This window comes from Scyliorhinus torazame, chromosome 16 (assembly GCF_047496885.1).
Source record: "Scyliorhinus torazame isolate Kashiwa2021f chromosome 16, sScyTor2.1, whole genome shotgun sequence".
NCBI lineage: Eukaryota > Metazoa > Chordata > Chondrichthyes > Carcharhiniformes > Scyliorhinidae > Scyliorhinus > Scyliorhinus torazame.
This window is the reverse complement of record NC_092722.1, coordinates 16,064,685-16,080,393: the sequence shown is the minus strand read 5'-3', so window position 1 is coordinate 16,080,393 and position 15,709 is coordinate 16,064,685. Positions and strand designations below refer to the sequence as shown.

Sequence of the window (15,709 nt, the reverse complement as noted above, 5' to 3'; positions counted from 1 at the left end):
CACCTTTTTAAATTACCTGTGAGATTGGGTGAGTCTGTGCTGGAGGCCATTTTGTGAGCAGTTATCATTTGCCATGTGCCAAGTACTACGTGAATAACATTTCCTGAAAAGGATATGTGGTAGCGTGGCCCCTTTAATGGACGATCCTACATGGGCCACACGAACGGGCTGGAAAAAATGGAATGCGAGCGTGCAAACCTGGGCCAATCGGGATTGAGTGCGTGCATCCCTGGGACTGGAGGGCGGAAGTTGGAGCCAGGGTGGTGTTTAGGAGTGGACCTGTATAGTTGTGTTGATCAACCCGAAGTGTATAAAGTTCTTCTTAGTCAATAAACCTTTTTGTATATTCCTGGCTACCTCGAATCTCCTCGAGTTATTACACTGGTAACAAGGACAAACTGGGTCAGCTGTTGGAAGATCACTGTACAGGGGGAGGAGAGTGATCACTTGAAGTCTGAAAGAAAGAGGTACAGACTATGTTAAAAATGCCACTATTAGGGGAAATAAAACCATTCGACCCTGAAGTTGAGAGTTGGGGATAGTACACTGAGAGACTACATTACATTTTATTGACAAACAAAATAACAACCGAGCCAAAGCAGAAGGTGTTACTGTTTACCCAAAGCTCCAGAACTTTCACCCAGTTTGTAAATTTAGTTAAGGATCACTATAACCCCGACCTTCTGTTATGATGCAAAGGTACAAATTCCACTTCACTATTAGGGAGCCAGGAGAGACGGTCTCCAGCTTCATGGCCAGGCTCTGACAGCTGGCTGATCACTGCGATTTTGGGCCTGCGTTAGGAGGCAAGTTGAGGGATCATTTGGTTTCTGGGATCAACTACCTCAACATCCAAACGAAACTGCTTGCTGAACCTCATTTAAAAACAACAGGGGAGATGGCCCAAGCGACTGAGTGCGTTGGACAAGGCGTTAGTGATCTGCAAGGCGTGCAAAATGAGGTGAACCAGTTGTGGTGGGAAATGGCTGCTACTAGGAACAGCCCGAGTGGGTGCGCAGCAGAGCCTGAGAAGAATTGGTCAACACCAGGGTCTGAGTCATGTTTTCGGTGTGCGGGAGACCACACCCAAGAGACCTGCCAGCACAATAATTGTATCTGCTTCAGATGCAGGAAAAAGGGTCACTTGCAAATTAAATGTAGAGCAAAACTATAAATGAGGATAAAAACAACCCCTGTAAATAAGCTGGTGGAGGAACCAAAGGAGGGATCTGAGGCTCACACACTCAATCAGATCCAACTCAACAAGAGACCTCCCAGTGAGATTGTCTTAATGGTCAATGGCCTTCGTCATCGGTGAAAGAACATTCAAGCATCTCCAGAAGAAACTGCAACACTTAAACCTGACCCATTCTGAGGATACTTTAGCAACTACACTGGAGAGACGCTAAAAGTAATGAGGACAACCTCCACGGCTGTATCTACTAGGAACCAGACAGCTGGGCTACCCATCATGAAGGACAGGACTGGCTAAAACAAAGAAAACTGAACTGGCTGGAAATAATTAATGTCCAGGATGGGGATGTCAAGAGTTTCTCTGGAAAAATCAGGAGGTATTCCAGAGAGAACTGGGTTGGATAAAAAGGGTTAAAGCCGAGCTTGGCCAGTGCCATACGCATTACACCAGAAAGTAGAGGTGGGAACTGAAGAAGTTGGAAGACCTGGGCGTTATCGAGCCTGTGCAGATTTGCATATGGGCCGCGCCCATCGTCCCCGTCCTGCAACCGGATCTCACTGTGAGGATCTGCGGGGTTACAAACGTAACAATAAACAGTGGAGCTCAGCCAGATCATTACCCTATTCCGAGGATAGAGGCCCTCTATGCTAAGTTAGCAGGGGGCCTCAAATATATTTAGCTAGACCTGGTTCATGCTACCACAGCTGGAAGTGTAAGAAGACGGCAGAAAGTTAGTTACAATAAATACCCACAAGCGGTTATTTCAGTACTCTCGATTGCCATTTGGTGTCAGCCTGCACTATTTTCCACTGTGGAGAGCCTGTTCCAAGGAATCCCCAAAGTGATGGTATACCTGGGCGAGTCTTAGTTACAGGTGCGTCTACCAAAGTGTGTGGGTAAACCTGGAGGAGGTCCTCAGGAGGTTTATGTTTATAACACGAGAAATGTATGTTTCAAGCTGATGAGGTTAGGTATCTCGGGTTCAAAGTGGATGCAAAGGGATTGCATCCCCTCGAAGACAAGGTGAAAGCTATTAAGGGAGATGCTGTGCCTAAGAATGCACCAGAACTGAAGTTCTTCTTAGGAACAGTCAATTACTAGGGAAGATTCCTGTCGAACTTATCACCAATTCTGGCCCCTTTACACCAGCTTTTTATAAAACATCAGCAATGGAAGTGAGGAGACATGCACAAAGGAGTGTTTGCCCAAGTCAAGCAGGCTTTGAAGTCGTCAACATTGCTCATGAACTTTGACCCGAGCAATCCATTAGCAGTCACTTGTGACATCTCACCAGATGGAGTTGGAGCAGTTCTATTCCATAGAATGACATATGGGGTGGAGAGGCCAATTGCGTTTGCTTCAAGAACTTTGTCAGATGCGGAGTAAAAATACTCTCCAAATCGACAAAGAAAGCCTAGCAGTCATTTACGTTGTGAAGAAATTTCACCAGTACATCGACAGAAGGCACTTCACCGTGGTGGCAGACCAAGCCATTGTTGAGGCTTTTCTGGGAGGATAAGCCAGTGGTGCCTCTCGCCTCGGCCGGATGCAGAGATGGGTCTTTCTGTTGGCAGTATATAGCTATATTTTCGAACATAGGCCGGGAACATAGATCTCGCATGCAGTTGCACTTAGTTGCCTCCCACAGCCACAGACCGTAACGTCACTGCCTGTCCCTTAGGAGATAGTATTGGCTTTGCATTTTCCAGAAACCTTTCCTGTCTCAGCAGCCAACATCAAGTCATGGACAGATAGTGACTCATTGCTCTCGAAGGTCAAGAAAATGGCGCTGACAGGGTGGCATGTTGATAAGATAGAGCAAATAAAGCAGTACTTGCAATGTAGAATGAGGTAGCCCGTAAAGACGGAATGTCACTGTACCACCCCAGGGCGATGGCCACTGCTCCAAGAATTACATGATGCCCAGAGCAGGGACACCAACTCCTAATCCTAGATGATGCCTATCCCAAGTGGCTGGATGTTCATCTCATGCGATACACCACAGCCACATCTACTGTTGACAAACTGAGGCTGATCTTCCCGATCTTCCCGATCCATGGTCTTCCCGAAGTGTTGACATCAGACCATTCATCGATGACTAATTCCAGACTTTCGCGAAGTCTAATGGCATTCATCACGTTCGATCGACCCCAACCATTCTGCCTCGAATGGATTGGTGGAGTGAGCCATGCAGACGTTTAAGGCTCCATGAAGAAGCAGGCTCACAGGCCATTGCCATTGGCAAGTTTTTTGTTGTCCTACAACACACCTCATACCACCGCCGGGGTCAGGCCTGCATAATTGCTAATGGGTCAGCACCTGTGTACCCATTTAGATTTAGTGTTCCCAAATTTATTGGGAAGGGTGGAGGCTCGGCAAGTCTCTCAGAAAGAGTATCATGACTCCCAGAAGAGGGACAGATTGCACAATATTGACAACCCTGCTTTGGCAAGGAATTGCAATGATGGACCTCCCTGGGAGAGTTGTGGAGGAGACAGGGACAGTCTCATATGTGGTGGAGGCAGAGGGCCATTGAGTAAAGAAGCATGTCAACCACTTAAGCAAGGGAGAAGAACAAACTCCAGGAGACCAGCAAGTGTGTCCCTCATCAAGCTGGTGTTCACCAGCCCTGAAGCAGAGATTTCTACATCCTCGGTGTGGCCAAGGCAGCCTCTGGCTTCGGTGGCTGAGGAAGAAGAAGTGGTCGGCAAAGGCCTAGCTCTAGAGGTGATCAGCTTGTCTGCTACATCAAGGGAACTGGTGTCATCAGCTGCTGAAGAATTCCTGAGAGAGTTGCAGCATTCCACAAGGATCTGGAAGTCTCCGCACTTACTGACGTTATGAATTGCCTTTCCCTGGAGTCCCTTCTTTAATATTGTTGTTGGTCTGCCTATATGTTAACTGATTTCCTTTTTGTTTTATCACAGGCGGTCCCAAGAGCGAGTGGGAAAGGAATATTATAGAGTGGTCCCTTTAATGGTTGATCCTGTGCAGGCCACATGACTGGACCGGAGCCAATAGGGTCAATCAGTAGAGGCTGGAGGGTGCAGTTGGAGCCAGGCTGTGGTTTAGGAGTGGGCCTGTATAATAGTGCTGTTAAACCCTCAGTGTATATAGTTCTGCTTAGTCAATAAACCCTTGAGTTTATTATTTGGCCCCTCGAGTCGTTTCGAGTTGTTATAGGATGGTCCTGAGGAGGTTTTCTCACATTGAAAAACTGAGTTGAAGATCAAAGCTTATAAATGTAGGATAACACAAAATGTAACACATTTATTAAGACTAACCCAACCCTCCCAGTGGATTTGGATTTGGGCTTGGATTTGTTTATTGTCACGTGTACCGAGGTGCAGTGAAAAGTATTTTTCTGCGAGCAGCTCAACAGATCATTAAGTACAAGGGAAGAAAAGGGAATAAAAGAAAATACATAATAGGGCAACACAAGGTACATAATGTAACTACATAAGCACCGGCATCGGATGAAGCATCCAGGGTGTAGTGTTAATGAGGTCAGTCCATAAGAGGGTCGTTTAGGAGTCTGGTAACAGCGGGGAAGAAGCTGTTTTTGAGTCTGTTCGTGCGTGTTCTCAGACTTCTGTATCTCCTGCCCGATGGAAGAAGTTGGAAGAGTGTGTTGATCCACTGTTATTGGAGATGTAAGGTAGGACCTGCACTACAGGTTCGCCGGTAGCTCCTGCCAGCTGGCTCCGCCCAGGGAGAACTGTATAAATATGCATGACCTCCAGTGCCCTGCCATTTCGCCAGCTGCAGCAGGAGGCCTCGCATCTGACTGTAATAAAGCCACAGTTGTTACCAACTTTAGTCTTTGTGCAATTGATCGGGCATCAAAGAGTGAGTAAGCTGGGTGGGAGGGGTCTTCGATTATGGCTTTCCCCAGACAGCGGGAGGTGTAGATGGACTCAGTGGATGGGAGGCAGGTTTGTGTGATGGACTGGTCTGTGTGCACGACTCTGTAGTTTCTTGCGGTCCTGGGCCGAGCAGTTCCCATACCAGGCTGTGATGCAGCCCGATAGGATGCTTTCTATGGTGCATCTGTAAAAGTTGGTAAGGGTTAATGTGGACATGCCGAATTTCCTTAGTTTACTACCACCTTTCTTGGTGGTAGCATCGACCAGTGGGTGGACCAGGACAGATTTTTGTAGATGTGCACCCCTAGGAATTTGAAACTGCTAATCATCTCCACCTCGGCCCCGTTGATGCTGACAGGGCTGTGTACAGTACTTTGCTTCCTGAAGCCAATGACCAGTTCTTTATTTTTGCTGGCATTGAGGGAGATATTATTGTCGCTGCACCACTCCACTAGGTTCTCTATCTCCCTCCTGTATTCTGACTCATCGTTATTCGAGATCCAGCCCACTATGGTCATATCGTCAGCAAACTTGTAGATGGAGTTGGAACCAAATTTTGCCACGCAGTCGTGTGTGTACAGGGAGTAGAGTAGGGGGCTAAGTACGGAGTCTTGCAGGGCCCCAGTATCGAGGACTATTAATGAGGAGGTATTGTTGTTCAATCTCACTGATTGTGGTCTGTGGGTCAGAAAGCCGAGGATCCAGTTGCAGAGTGGGGAGCCAAGTCCTAGGTTTTGGAGCTTTGATATGAGCTTGGCTGGGATTATGGTACTGAAGGCGGAGCTGTAGTCAATAAATAGGAATCTGATGTTGGAGTCCTTGTTGTCGAGATGCTCTGGGGATGAGTGTAGAGCCAGGGAGATGGCGTCTGCTGAGGACCGGTTGTGACGGTATGCGAATTGCAGTGGATCAAGGCGTTCTGGGAGTATGGAGGTGATGCGCTTTATGATCAACCTCTCGAAGCACTTCATTACGACTGAAGTCAGGGCACCGGACTGTAGTCATTGAGGTACGTTTGCTGGATCTTCTTTGGCACCGGTATGATGGTGGTCTTCTTGAAGCAGGTGGGGACCTCGGAGTGGAGTAAGGACAGGTTAAAGATGTCCCCGAACACCTCTGCCAGCTGCTCCATGCAGGCTCTGAGTGCATGATCAGGGATCCCGTCGGGCCTGTCGCCTTCCGAGGGTTCTCTTTCAGGAAGGTCGATCTGACTTCGGAAGCTGTGATGGTGGGTATGGTTTCCGTTTGGGGAACGTACGTACTGCTTTCTTTGGCACGCAGTCGTCCACACATTTGCTGATAAAGTCTGTGACGGTGGTGGCATACTCATTTAAGTTGGTCACTGAGTTCTTAAATATGGACCAGTCCACTGTCGCTAAGCAGTCACGCAAGAGCTCTTCTGTCTCTTCGGACCAGCACTGCACAACCTTCTTAGCTGGATTCTCCCGCTTGAGTTTCTGCCTGTATGCTGGGAGAAGGAGCACCGTCTTATGGCCTGATTTCCCAAAGTGCGGATGGGGGATAGAACGGTAGGCGTCCTTGATTTTTGAGTAGCAGTGGTCAAGAGTGTTGTCCCTGGTAGGACAGGAGGTGTGCTGGTGGAATTTGGGCAGTACACTCTTGAGGTTGGCCTTGTTGAAGTCTCCGGCCACAATGAACAAGGCCTCCGGGTGTTCTGTTTCGTAGTTGTTTATAACTGTGTACAGTTCGTCCAGGGCCTTCCTCACTTCTGCCTGGGGTGGGATGTAGACCGCTGTGATAATGGCTGAAGTGAACTCACGTGGAAGATAGTATGGGCAGCACTTCACGGTCAGGTATTCCAGGTCTGGGGAGCAGTAGGGTGCCAGGGTCACCACATCCAAGCACCAGAATGAGTTCTTTCTTCCCTCTTCAGGTAGGTCGGGTTGCTGGGCGTGCCTCTCCGGGTCGGGTTGCTGGGCGGGTCTCTCCGGGTCGGGTCGCTGGGCGAGTCTCTTGGGGTCGAGTTGGGCCAGGTCTTGTCGTCGGGGATCGGATAGGGAGCTCCGGAGACTGGGCCGAGCGATCCGGGGGCTGTCATCGGTTGTTCGGCCGGGTCGGGCACTCCGAGGTCCGGGTCGGCTCCAAATCGAGGTTGGGGCTTCACTTCCGGCTTGGTCCCGATCCACTTCCAGGTCGTGGAGTTCAGGTTGGGTCGTGTCAAAAGGTCTCCACAGGCCTCGGAAGATGTTCAAGCCTGCAAGAAAAGATAAAAGAGAGAGGTTAGTAATAATGTTAGTATTAGAATTAAATTTTAAAAGATTAGAACGAGTATAAGTTAAGTAAAAAGTGGATCTGTTGGGGAGAACTCGCAGAGAGTCGCCTCGCTCCGGCGCCATCTTCTGTAGCAGTTTCCAGTGGGAAACTGGCACAATCAGATTGGCTGGATATTACTCACTATTGGCATAAATGGTTTTTAAAATAGTCATGATGTAAAGCAAATAGCCAATTGTGTCAGATTCCTGGCAGGGAGATGAGGTTAAAGTGATCCCTGACTTAGGAGCCTGATGGATTACAGAAAGGAGGAAAAGCTGTGGAAAGTAAGAAGTTCCAATGCTTTACATTCCTAAAAAAGATTTTTTTTAACTTTAAGCAGAGGGAGGGTGGTGCAGTTGAAGCTCAGCAGGAACAACAGAGGGAAGTTTGAGAAGGAATGGCCAATGGAGTATTAATAAAAGAGAGCAAGAAGTATTTGCATGTATAGAACAATTTTCACATCCTTATGACATCTCAACGCGTTTCGTAGCCAAGGAAGCACTTTTGACTCGTCACTTTTTCAATTCAGACAAACATGCCACCATTTCTTTGCAACAAGGTCCCACAAATAACTAGGTCCCACAAATAACTAGTTAATCAGTGATGAATAAGAAATAAATGTTGACCCAGAATTCTCAAGTTCTCCCCGGCAGTTTCTCACGTACGGGACAGGTAAACGGAATGGTGGTATTGGTGGGGAAGAATCTAATATCGTAGCTTGTTTGATACCGTTCCACTCTTGTTGGTGAGGCAAAACTAAGTGGATGCTGCAGTTTTCTGACTGAAGTCTTATTCTGTTCTTGGTCCTCAGACAAACAGTTATCCAGCAGGTTGGGCAATGTCTGCGTGACCTCGGACTGCGTGGCTTCCGGTGAGTGAGGTTCAGACTGTGTGGCTTCGGGTGAGTGAGGTCCAGAGCCTTTTATTAAGTATGAGCAGGAGGTAACAGCACTCACATTTGAATTGTAGAAAAATCTATGTACTGCCAGTTCCTTATGGAAAGAAACTGTTGAGAAGGTATAATAATTATGGACTACACTTCCCTACCATCATTAATTTTAACGGAAAAGTAGATATAAAGGCAAATCATAAATCACACAAATATACCCACATCTCCTTTCGTGAAGGTCAGACAGAGAAGGAAAATATGTCTTTAAATGTTAAGTAGTGATTCTTAAGTATAACCGTAATCTCATAGAATCTTCCAGCATTAATGAGGCCATTCAGCCCATTGTACCTGTACAGCCACCTGGGGCCTGGGCGGCTGAGGGTCCAGTAGAGTAACAGGGAGCCATGTGGGGATGGCTCCCGGATACAGTCCTGCCACTGGGGTGTTTTCTGAACGGTGGCCATCAAAGGGAATTGCTTACCCACTCCAAATTTTCATGATTAAATGTTTTGCCAATTACCTTAAATGGGTTTTTAATCCTTACTGCAGTGGAAGCAGTTTCTTAGAAACTCAATTGAAACCCTTCATCATCTTGAGTATCTCTCTGAACTCTCCCTTATCCTCCTCTTCTCTAACGAGAGCAATCCCACCTTCTCTACTTCCTTAATCTCTGTGAATAGAAGTCGGCCGGAATTCTCGGGCCTTTGGGATTCCCCAGGGGCCTGGATTATCCGTTTGGGAGACTAAGTCCCCATGCCGATTCACCGTTTTGCTGTGGGCTAACAGGGAGCCGGCGTAGAGTTCGCAGCCCCCAGCACTTCCAATTCAGAGGCCACGCATGCGCACAGTGGCGGCCTGCTCTGGCTGCTTCGTACTCCATGGCGGATACCGCACGCGGACCTGGGCCGCCAAAGTAATGCCCCCCTCCGACCACTCGCTCTCCCCGGGCCACATACCCACATTGCCCCCAGCCCCAAATGAAGTCCCCCCCTGCCCGCTGATCGGCCCTCCACCGACTGTGGCGGGCAGCGTCGGACTGCGTCTGTAGCCGCCACGCGAGGATCCTGGACGGTGTCAGCACACATCCGGTCGGCAACGGAGCATCGCAGTGCCAGATGCGATTTCAGCGTCGGGGAGTGGAGAATCCAGCCCCTGTTCCCCCTACCACCGCACCCTGCCTGCAGGTTTCCCGGCAGTGTGGGGATACTTCAATGGGAAATCTCATTGACAAGCGGGGGGATTAGATACTCCAGCCGCCAGCGAACGGCATCTCTCTGAGGGACAAAAGAATCCAGCCGTAATCTTGCTACTGACACCTTCTGTGGGGGTGAGACATGCAATGCTTTGTGCTGGAGCGCATTCGAGCCTGCTGTGCTGAGTTCTCAATTGCACATTGCAGCCTGGCATCCACCACTGCCCCAGACAGCTGATGTCCAATGTGAACCAAAGAGAGTTTATATCCTTCATGATTAACTCACACGCGAACATTCATTGTCCAGAGCGTGTGTGCGACTGTGAGAGAGAGAGACGTAGGCATGTGTATGAATGTGAAAGAGAGAGATAGACGTGAGTGTGTGTGAATGTGAGAGAGACGTGAGTGTGTGTGAATGTGTGTGAATGTGAGAGAGAGAGAGATGTGAGTTTGTGTGTGAATGTGAGAGAGAGAGACGTGAGAGCGTGTGAATGTGAGAGAGAGAGACGTGAGTGTGTGTGAATGTGAGAGAGACGTGAGTGTGTGTGAATGTGAGAGAGACGTGAGTGTGTGTGAATGTGAGAGAGACGTGAGTGTGTGTGAATGTGAGAGACAGAGATGTGAGTGTGTGTGAATGTGAGAGAGAGAGAGAGACGTGAGTGTGTGTGAATGTGAGAGAGAGAGATGTGAGTTTGTGTGTGAATGTGAGAGAGAGAGAGAGACGTGAGTGTGTGTGAATGTGAGAGACAGAGATGTGAGTGTGTGTGAATGTGAGAGAGAGAGAGATGTGTGTGTGTGTGAATGTGAGAGAGAGAGATGTGAGTTTGTGTGTGAATGTGAGAGAGAGACGTGAGTGTGTGTGAATGTGAGAGAGATGTGAGTGCGTGTGAATGTGAGAGAGAGAGATGTGAGTGTGTGTGAATGTGAGAGAGAGAGAGATGTGAGTGTGTGTGAATGTGAGAGAGACGTGAGTGTGTGTGAATGTGAGAGAGAGAGACGTGAGTGTGTGTGAATGTGAGAGAGACGTGAGTGTGTGTGAATGTGAGAGAGAGATGTGAGTGTGTGTGAATGTGAGAGAGAGAGAGACGTGAGTGTGTGTGAATGTGAGAGAGAGAGAGATGTGAGTGTGTGAATGTGAGAGAGAGAGATGTGAGTTTATGTATGAATGTGAGAGAGAGAGAGAGACGTGAGTGTGTGTGAATGTGAGAGAGAGAGAGATGTGAGTGTGTGTGAATGTGAGAGAGACGTGAGTGTGTGTGAATGTGAGAGAGACGTGAGTGTGTGTGAATGTGAGAGAGAGAGAGATGTGAGTGTGTGTGAATGTGAGAGAGAGAGAGACGTGAGTGTGTGTGAATGTGTGAGAGAGAGAGATGTGAGTGTGTGTGAATGTGAGAGAGAGAGAGACGTGAGTGTGTGTGAATGTGAGAGAGAGAGAGAGATGTGAGTGTGTGTGAATGTGAGAGAGAGAGAGACGTGAGTTTGTGTGTGAATGTGAGAGATAGAGATAGACGTGAGTGTGTGTGAATGTGAGAGAGAGAGAGAGACGTGAGTGTGTGTGAATGTGAGAGAGAGAGAGATGTGTGTGTGTGTGAATGTGAGGGAGAGAGATGTGAGTTTGTGCGTGAATGTGAGAGAGAGAGACGTGAGTGTGTGTGAATGTGAGAGAGAGAGAGATGTGAGTGTGTGAATGTGACAGAGAGAGAGATGTGAGTTTATGTGTGAATGTGAGAGAGAGACATGAGTGTGTGTGAATGTGAGAGAGACGTGAGTGTGTGTGAATGTGAGAGAGAGAGAGATGTGAGTGCGTGTGAATGTGAGAGAGAGAGAGAGACGTGAGTGTGTGTGAATGTGTGAGAGAGAGATGTGAGCGTGTGTGAATGTGAGAGAGAGATGTGAGTGTGTGTGAATGTGAGAGAGAGAGAAACGTGAGTGTGTGTGTGAATGTGAGAGAGAGAGACGTGAGTGTGTGTGAATGTGAGAGAGACGTGAGTGTGTGAATGTGAGAGAGAGATGTGAGTGTGTGTGAATGTGAGAGAGACAGAGATGTGAGTGTGTGTGAATGTGTGAGAGAGAGAGAGATGTGAGTGTGTGTGTGAATGTGAGAGAGAGAGATGTGAGTGTGTGTGAATGTGAGAGAGAGAGAGACGTGAGTGTGTGTGAATGTGAGAGAGAGACGTGAGTGTGTGTGAATGTGAGAGAGAGACGTGAGTGTGTGTGAATGTGAGAGAGAGAGAGAGAGACGTGAGTGTGTGTGTGAGAGAGAGAGAGACGTGAGTGTGTGTGTGAATGTGTGAGAGAGAGACGTGAGTGTGTGTGAATGTGTGAGAGAGAGACGTGAGTGTGTGTGAATGTGAGAGAGAGAGAGATGTGAGTGTGTGTGTGAATGTGTGAGAGAGAGACGTGAGTGTGTGTGAATGTGTGAGAGAGAGAGAGATGTGAGTGCGTGTGAATGTGAGAGAGAGAGAGAGACGTGAGTGTGTGTGAATGTGTGAGAGAGAGACGTGAGTGTGTGTGAATGTGAGAGAGAGAGAGACGTGAGTGTGTGTGAATGTGAGAGAGAGAGAGAGAGAGACGTGAGTGTGTGTGAATGTGAGAGAGAGAGAGACGTGAGTGTGTGTGAATGTGAGAGAGAGAGAGAGACGTGAGTGTGTGTGAATGTGTGAGAGAGAGAGAGACGTGAGTGTGTGTGAATGTGAGCGAGAGAGAGATGTGAGTGTGTGTGAATGTGTGAGAGAGAGAGAGATGTGAGTGTGTGTGAATGTGTGAGAGAGAGAGAGACGTGAGTGTGTGTGAATGTGTGAGAGAGAGAGATGTGTGTGTGAATGTGTGAGAGAGAGAGACGTGAGTGTGTGTGAATGTGAGAGAGAGAGAGAGACGTGAGTGTGTGTGAATGTGAGAGAGAGAGAGAGACGTGAGTGTGTGTGTGAATGTGAGAGAGAGAGAGATGTGAGTGTGTGTGAATGTGAGAGAGAGAGAGACGTGAGTGTGTGTGAATGTGTGAGAGAGAGAGATGTGTGTGTGAATGTGTGAGAGAGAGAGACGTGAGTGTGTGTGAATGTGCGAGAGAGAGAGAGACGTGAGTGTGTGTGAATGTGTGAGAGAGAGAGACGTGAGTGTGTGTGAATGTGTGAGAGAGAGAGAGAGGTGAGTGTGTGTGAATGTGAGAGAGAGAGAGACGTGAGTGTGTGTGAATGTGTGAGAGAGAGGGATGTGTGTGTGAATGTGTGAGAGAGAGAGACGGGAGTGTGTGTGAATGTGAGAGAGAGAGAGAGACGTGAGTGTGTGTGAATGTGAGAGAGAGAGAGAGACGTGACTGTGTGAATGTGAGAGAGAGGGAGAGACGTGAGTGTGTGTGTGAATGAGAGAGAGAGAGAGAGACGTGAGTGTGTGTGAATGTGTGAGAGAGAGAGAGACGTGAGTGTGTGTGAATGTGAGAGACAGAGAGATGTGAGTGTGTGTGAATGTGTGAGAGAGAGACGTGAGTGTGTGAATGTGAGAGAGAGAGAGACGTGAGTGTGTGTGAATGTGTGAGAGAGAGAGAGACGTGAGTGTGTGTGAATGTGAGAGAGAGAGAGATGTGAGTGTGTGTGAATGTGTGAGAGAGAGACGTGAGTGTGTGAATGTGAGAGAGAGAGACGTGAGTGTGTGTGAATGTGAGAGAGAGAGACGTGAGTGTGTGAATGTGAGAGAGAGAGACGTGAGTGTGTGAATGTGAGAGAGAGAGAGATGTGAGTGTGTGTGAATGTGAGAGAGAGAGACGTGAGTGTGTGAATGTGAGAGAGAGACGTGAGTGTGTGTGAATGTGTGAGAGAGAGAGAAACGTGAGTGTGTGTGAATGTGTGAGAGAGAGAGAGACGTGAGTGTGTGTGAATGTGTGAGAGAGAGAGACGTGAGTGTGTGTGTGAATGTGAGAGAGAGAGAGATGTGAGTGTGTGTGAATGTGTGAGAGAGAGAGACGTGAGTGTGTGTGAATGTGAGAGAGAGAGAGAGAGATGTGAGTGTGTGTGAATGTGAGAGAGAGAGAGAGACGTGAGTGTGTGAATGTGTGAGAGAGAGAGATGTGAGTGTGTGTGAATGTGTGAGAGAGAGACGTGAGTGTGTGTGAATGTGTGAGAGAGAGAGAGACGTGAGTGTGTGTGAATGTGAGAGAGAGAGAGATGTGAGTGTGTGTGAATGTGAGAGAGAGAGACGTGAGTGTGTGTGAATGTGAGAGAGAGAGAGACGTGAGTGTGTGTGAATGTGTGAGAGAGAGAGAGACGTGAGTGTGTGTGAATGTGAGAGAGAGAGAGATGTGAGTGTGTGTGAATGTGAGAGAGAGAGACGTGAGTGTGTGAATGTGAGAGAGAGAGAGATGTGAGTGTGTGTGAATGTGAGAGAGAGAGACGTGAGTGTGTGAATGTGAGAGAGAGAGACGTGAGTGTGTGTGAATGTGTGAGAGAGAGAGATGTGAGTGTGTGTGAATGTGTGAGAGAGAGAGAGATGTGAGTGTGTGTGAATGTGTGAGAGAGAGAGATGTGAGTGTGTGTGAATGTATGAGAGAGAGAGACGTGAGTGTGTGTGAATGTGAGAGAGAGAGAGACGTGAGTGTGTGTGAATGTGAGAGAGAGAGACGTGAGTGTGTGTGAATGTGTGAGAGAGAGAGACGTGAGTGTGTGTGTGAATGTGAGAGAGAGAGAGAGATGTGAGTGTGTGTGAATGTGTGAGAGAGAGAGACGTGAGTGTGTGAATGTGAGAGAGAGAGAGACGTGAGTGTGTGTGAATGTGAGAGAGAGAGAGATGTGAGTGTGTGTGTGAATGTGAGAGAGAGAGAGAGATGTGAGTGTGTGTGTGAATGTGAGAGAGAGAGAGATGTGAGTGTGTGTGAATGTGAGAGAGAGAGACGTCAGTGTGTGAATGTGAGAGAGAGAGAGACGTGAGTGTGTGTGAATGTGAGAGAGAGAGAGATGTGAGTGTGTGTGAATGTGTGAGAGAGAGAGAGACGTGAGTGTGTGTGAATGTGTGAGAGAGAGAGACGTGAGTGTGTGTGAATGTGAGAGAGAGAGAGACGTGAGTGTGTGTGTGAATGTGAGAGAGAGACGTGAGTGTGTGTGAATGTGAGAGAGAGAGAGACGTGAGTGTGTGTGTGAATGTGAGAGAGAGAGACGTGAGTGTGTGTGTGAATGTGTGAGAGAGAGAGACGTGAGTGTGTGTGAATGTGAGAGAGAGAGAGACGTGAGTGTGTGTGAATGTGAGAGAGAGAGAGATGTGAGTGTGTGTGTGAATGTGAGAGAGAGACGTGAGTGTGTGTGAATGTGTGAGAGAGAGAGACGTGAGTGTGTGTGAATGTGTGAGAGAGAGAGAGACGTGAGTGTGTGTGTGAATGTGAGAGAGAGAGAGATGTGAGTGTGTGTGAATGTGTGAGAGAGAGAGACGTGAGTGTGTGTGTGAATGTGAGAGAGAGAGAGACGTGAGTGTGTGTGAATGTGTGAGAGAGAGACGTGAGTGTGTGTGAATGTGTGAGAGAGAGAGAGACGTGAGTGTGTGTGTGAATGTGAGAGAGAGAGAGACGTGAGTGTGTGTGAATGTGTGAGAGAGAGAGAGACGTGAGTGTGTGTGAATGTGTGAGAGAGAGAGATGTGTGTGTGAATGTGTGAGAGAGAGAGACGTGAGTGTGTGTGAATGTGAGAGAGAGAGAGAGACGTGAGTGTGTGTGAATGTGAGAGAGAGAGAGAGACGTGAGTGTGTGTGTGAATGTGAGAGAGAGAGAGATGTGAGTGTGTGTGAATGTGAGAGAGAGAGAGACGTGAGTGTGTGTGAATGTGTGAGAGAGAGAGAGACGTGAGTGTGTGTGAATGTGAGAGAGAGAGAGACGTGAGTGTGTGTGAATGTGTGAGAGAGAGAGATGTGTGTGTGAATGTGTGAGAGAGAGAGACGTGAGTGTGTGTGAATGTGAGAGAGAGAGAGATGTGAGTGTGTGTGAATGTGTGAGAGAGAGACGTGAGTGTGTGAATGTGAGAGAGAGAGACGTGAGTGTGTGAATGTGAGAGAGAGAGACGTGAGTGTGTGTGAATGTGAGAGAGAGAGACGTGAGTGTGTGAATGTGAGAGAGAGAGACGTGAGTGTGTGAATGTGAGAGAGAGAGAGATGTGAGTGTGTGTGAATGTGAGAGAGAGAGACGTGAGTGTGTGAATGTGAGAGAGAGAGAGACGTGAGTGTGTGTGAATGTGTGAGAGAGCGAGAGACGTGAGTGTGTGTGAATGTGAGAGAGAGAGATGTGAGTGTGTGTGAATGTGTGAGAGAGAGAGAGGTGAGTG

General features: G+C 48.1%; 1 protein-coding gene across 3 annotated transcripts in view; it reads left to right on the top strand.

The window, feature by feature from the left end:
- mmel1 (membrane metallo-endopeptidase-like 1) overlaps window positions 1-15,709 on the top strand; it is a 243,318-nt gene that overhangs the window by 26,041 nt on the left and 201,568 nt on the right. For all 3 annotated transcript variants that reach the window (XM_072478005.1, XM_072478006.1, XM_072478004.1), the window contains exon 3: window positions 8,147-8,206. In XM_072478005.1, coding sequence (XP_072334106.1) covers window positions 8,147-8,206 — 60 coding nt within the window. The remainder of the gene's footprint in view (window positions 1-8,146; window positions 8,207-15,709) is intronic.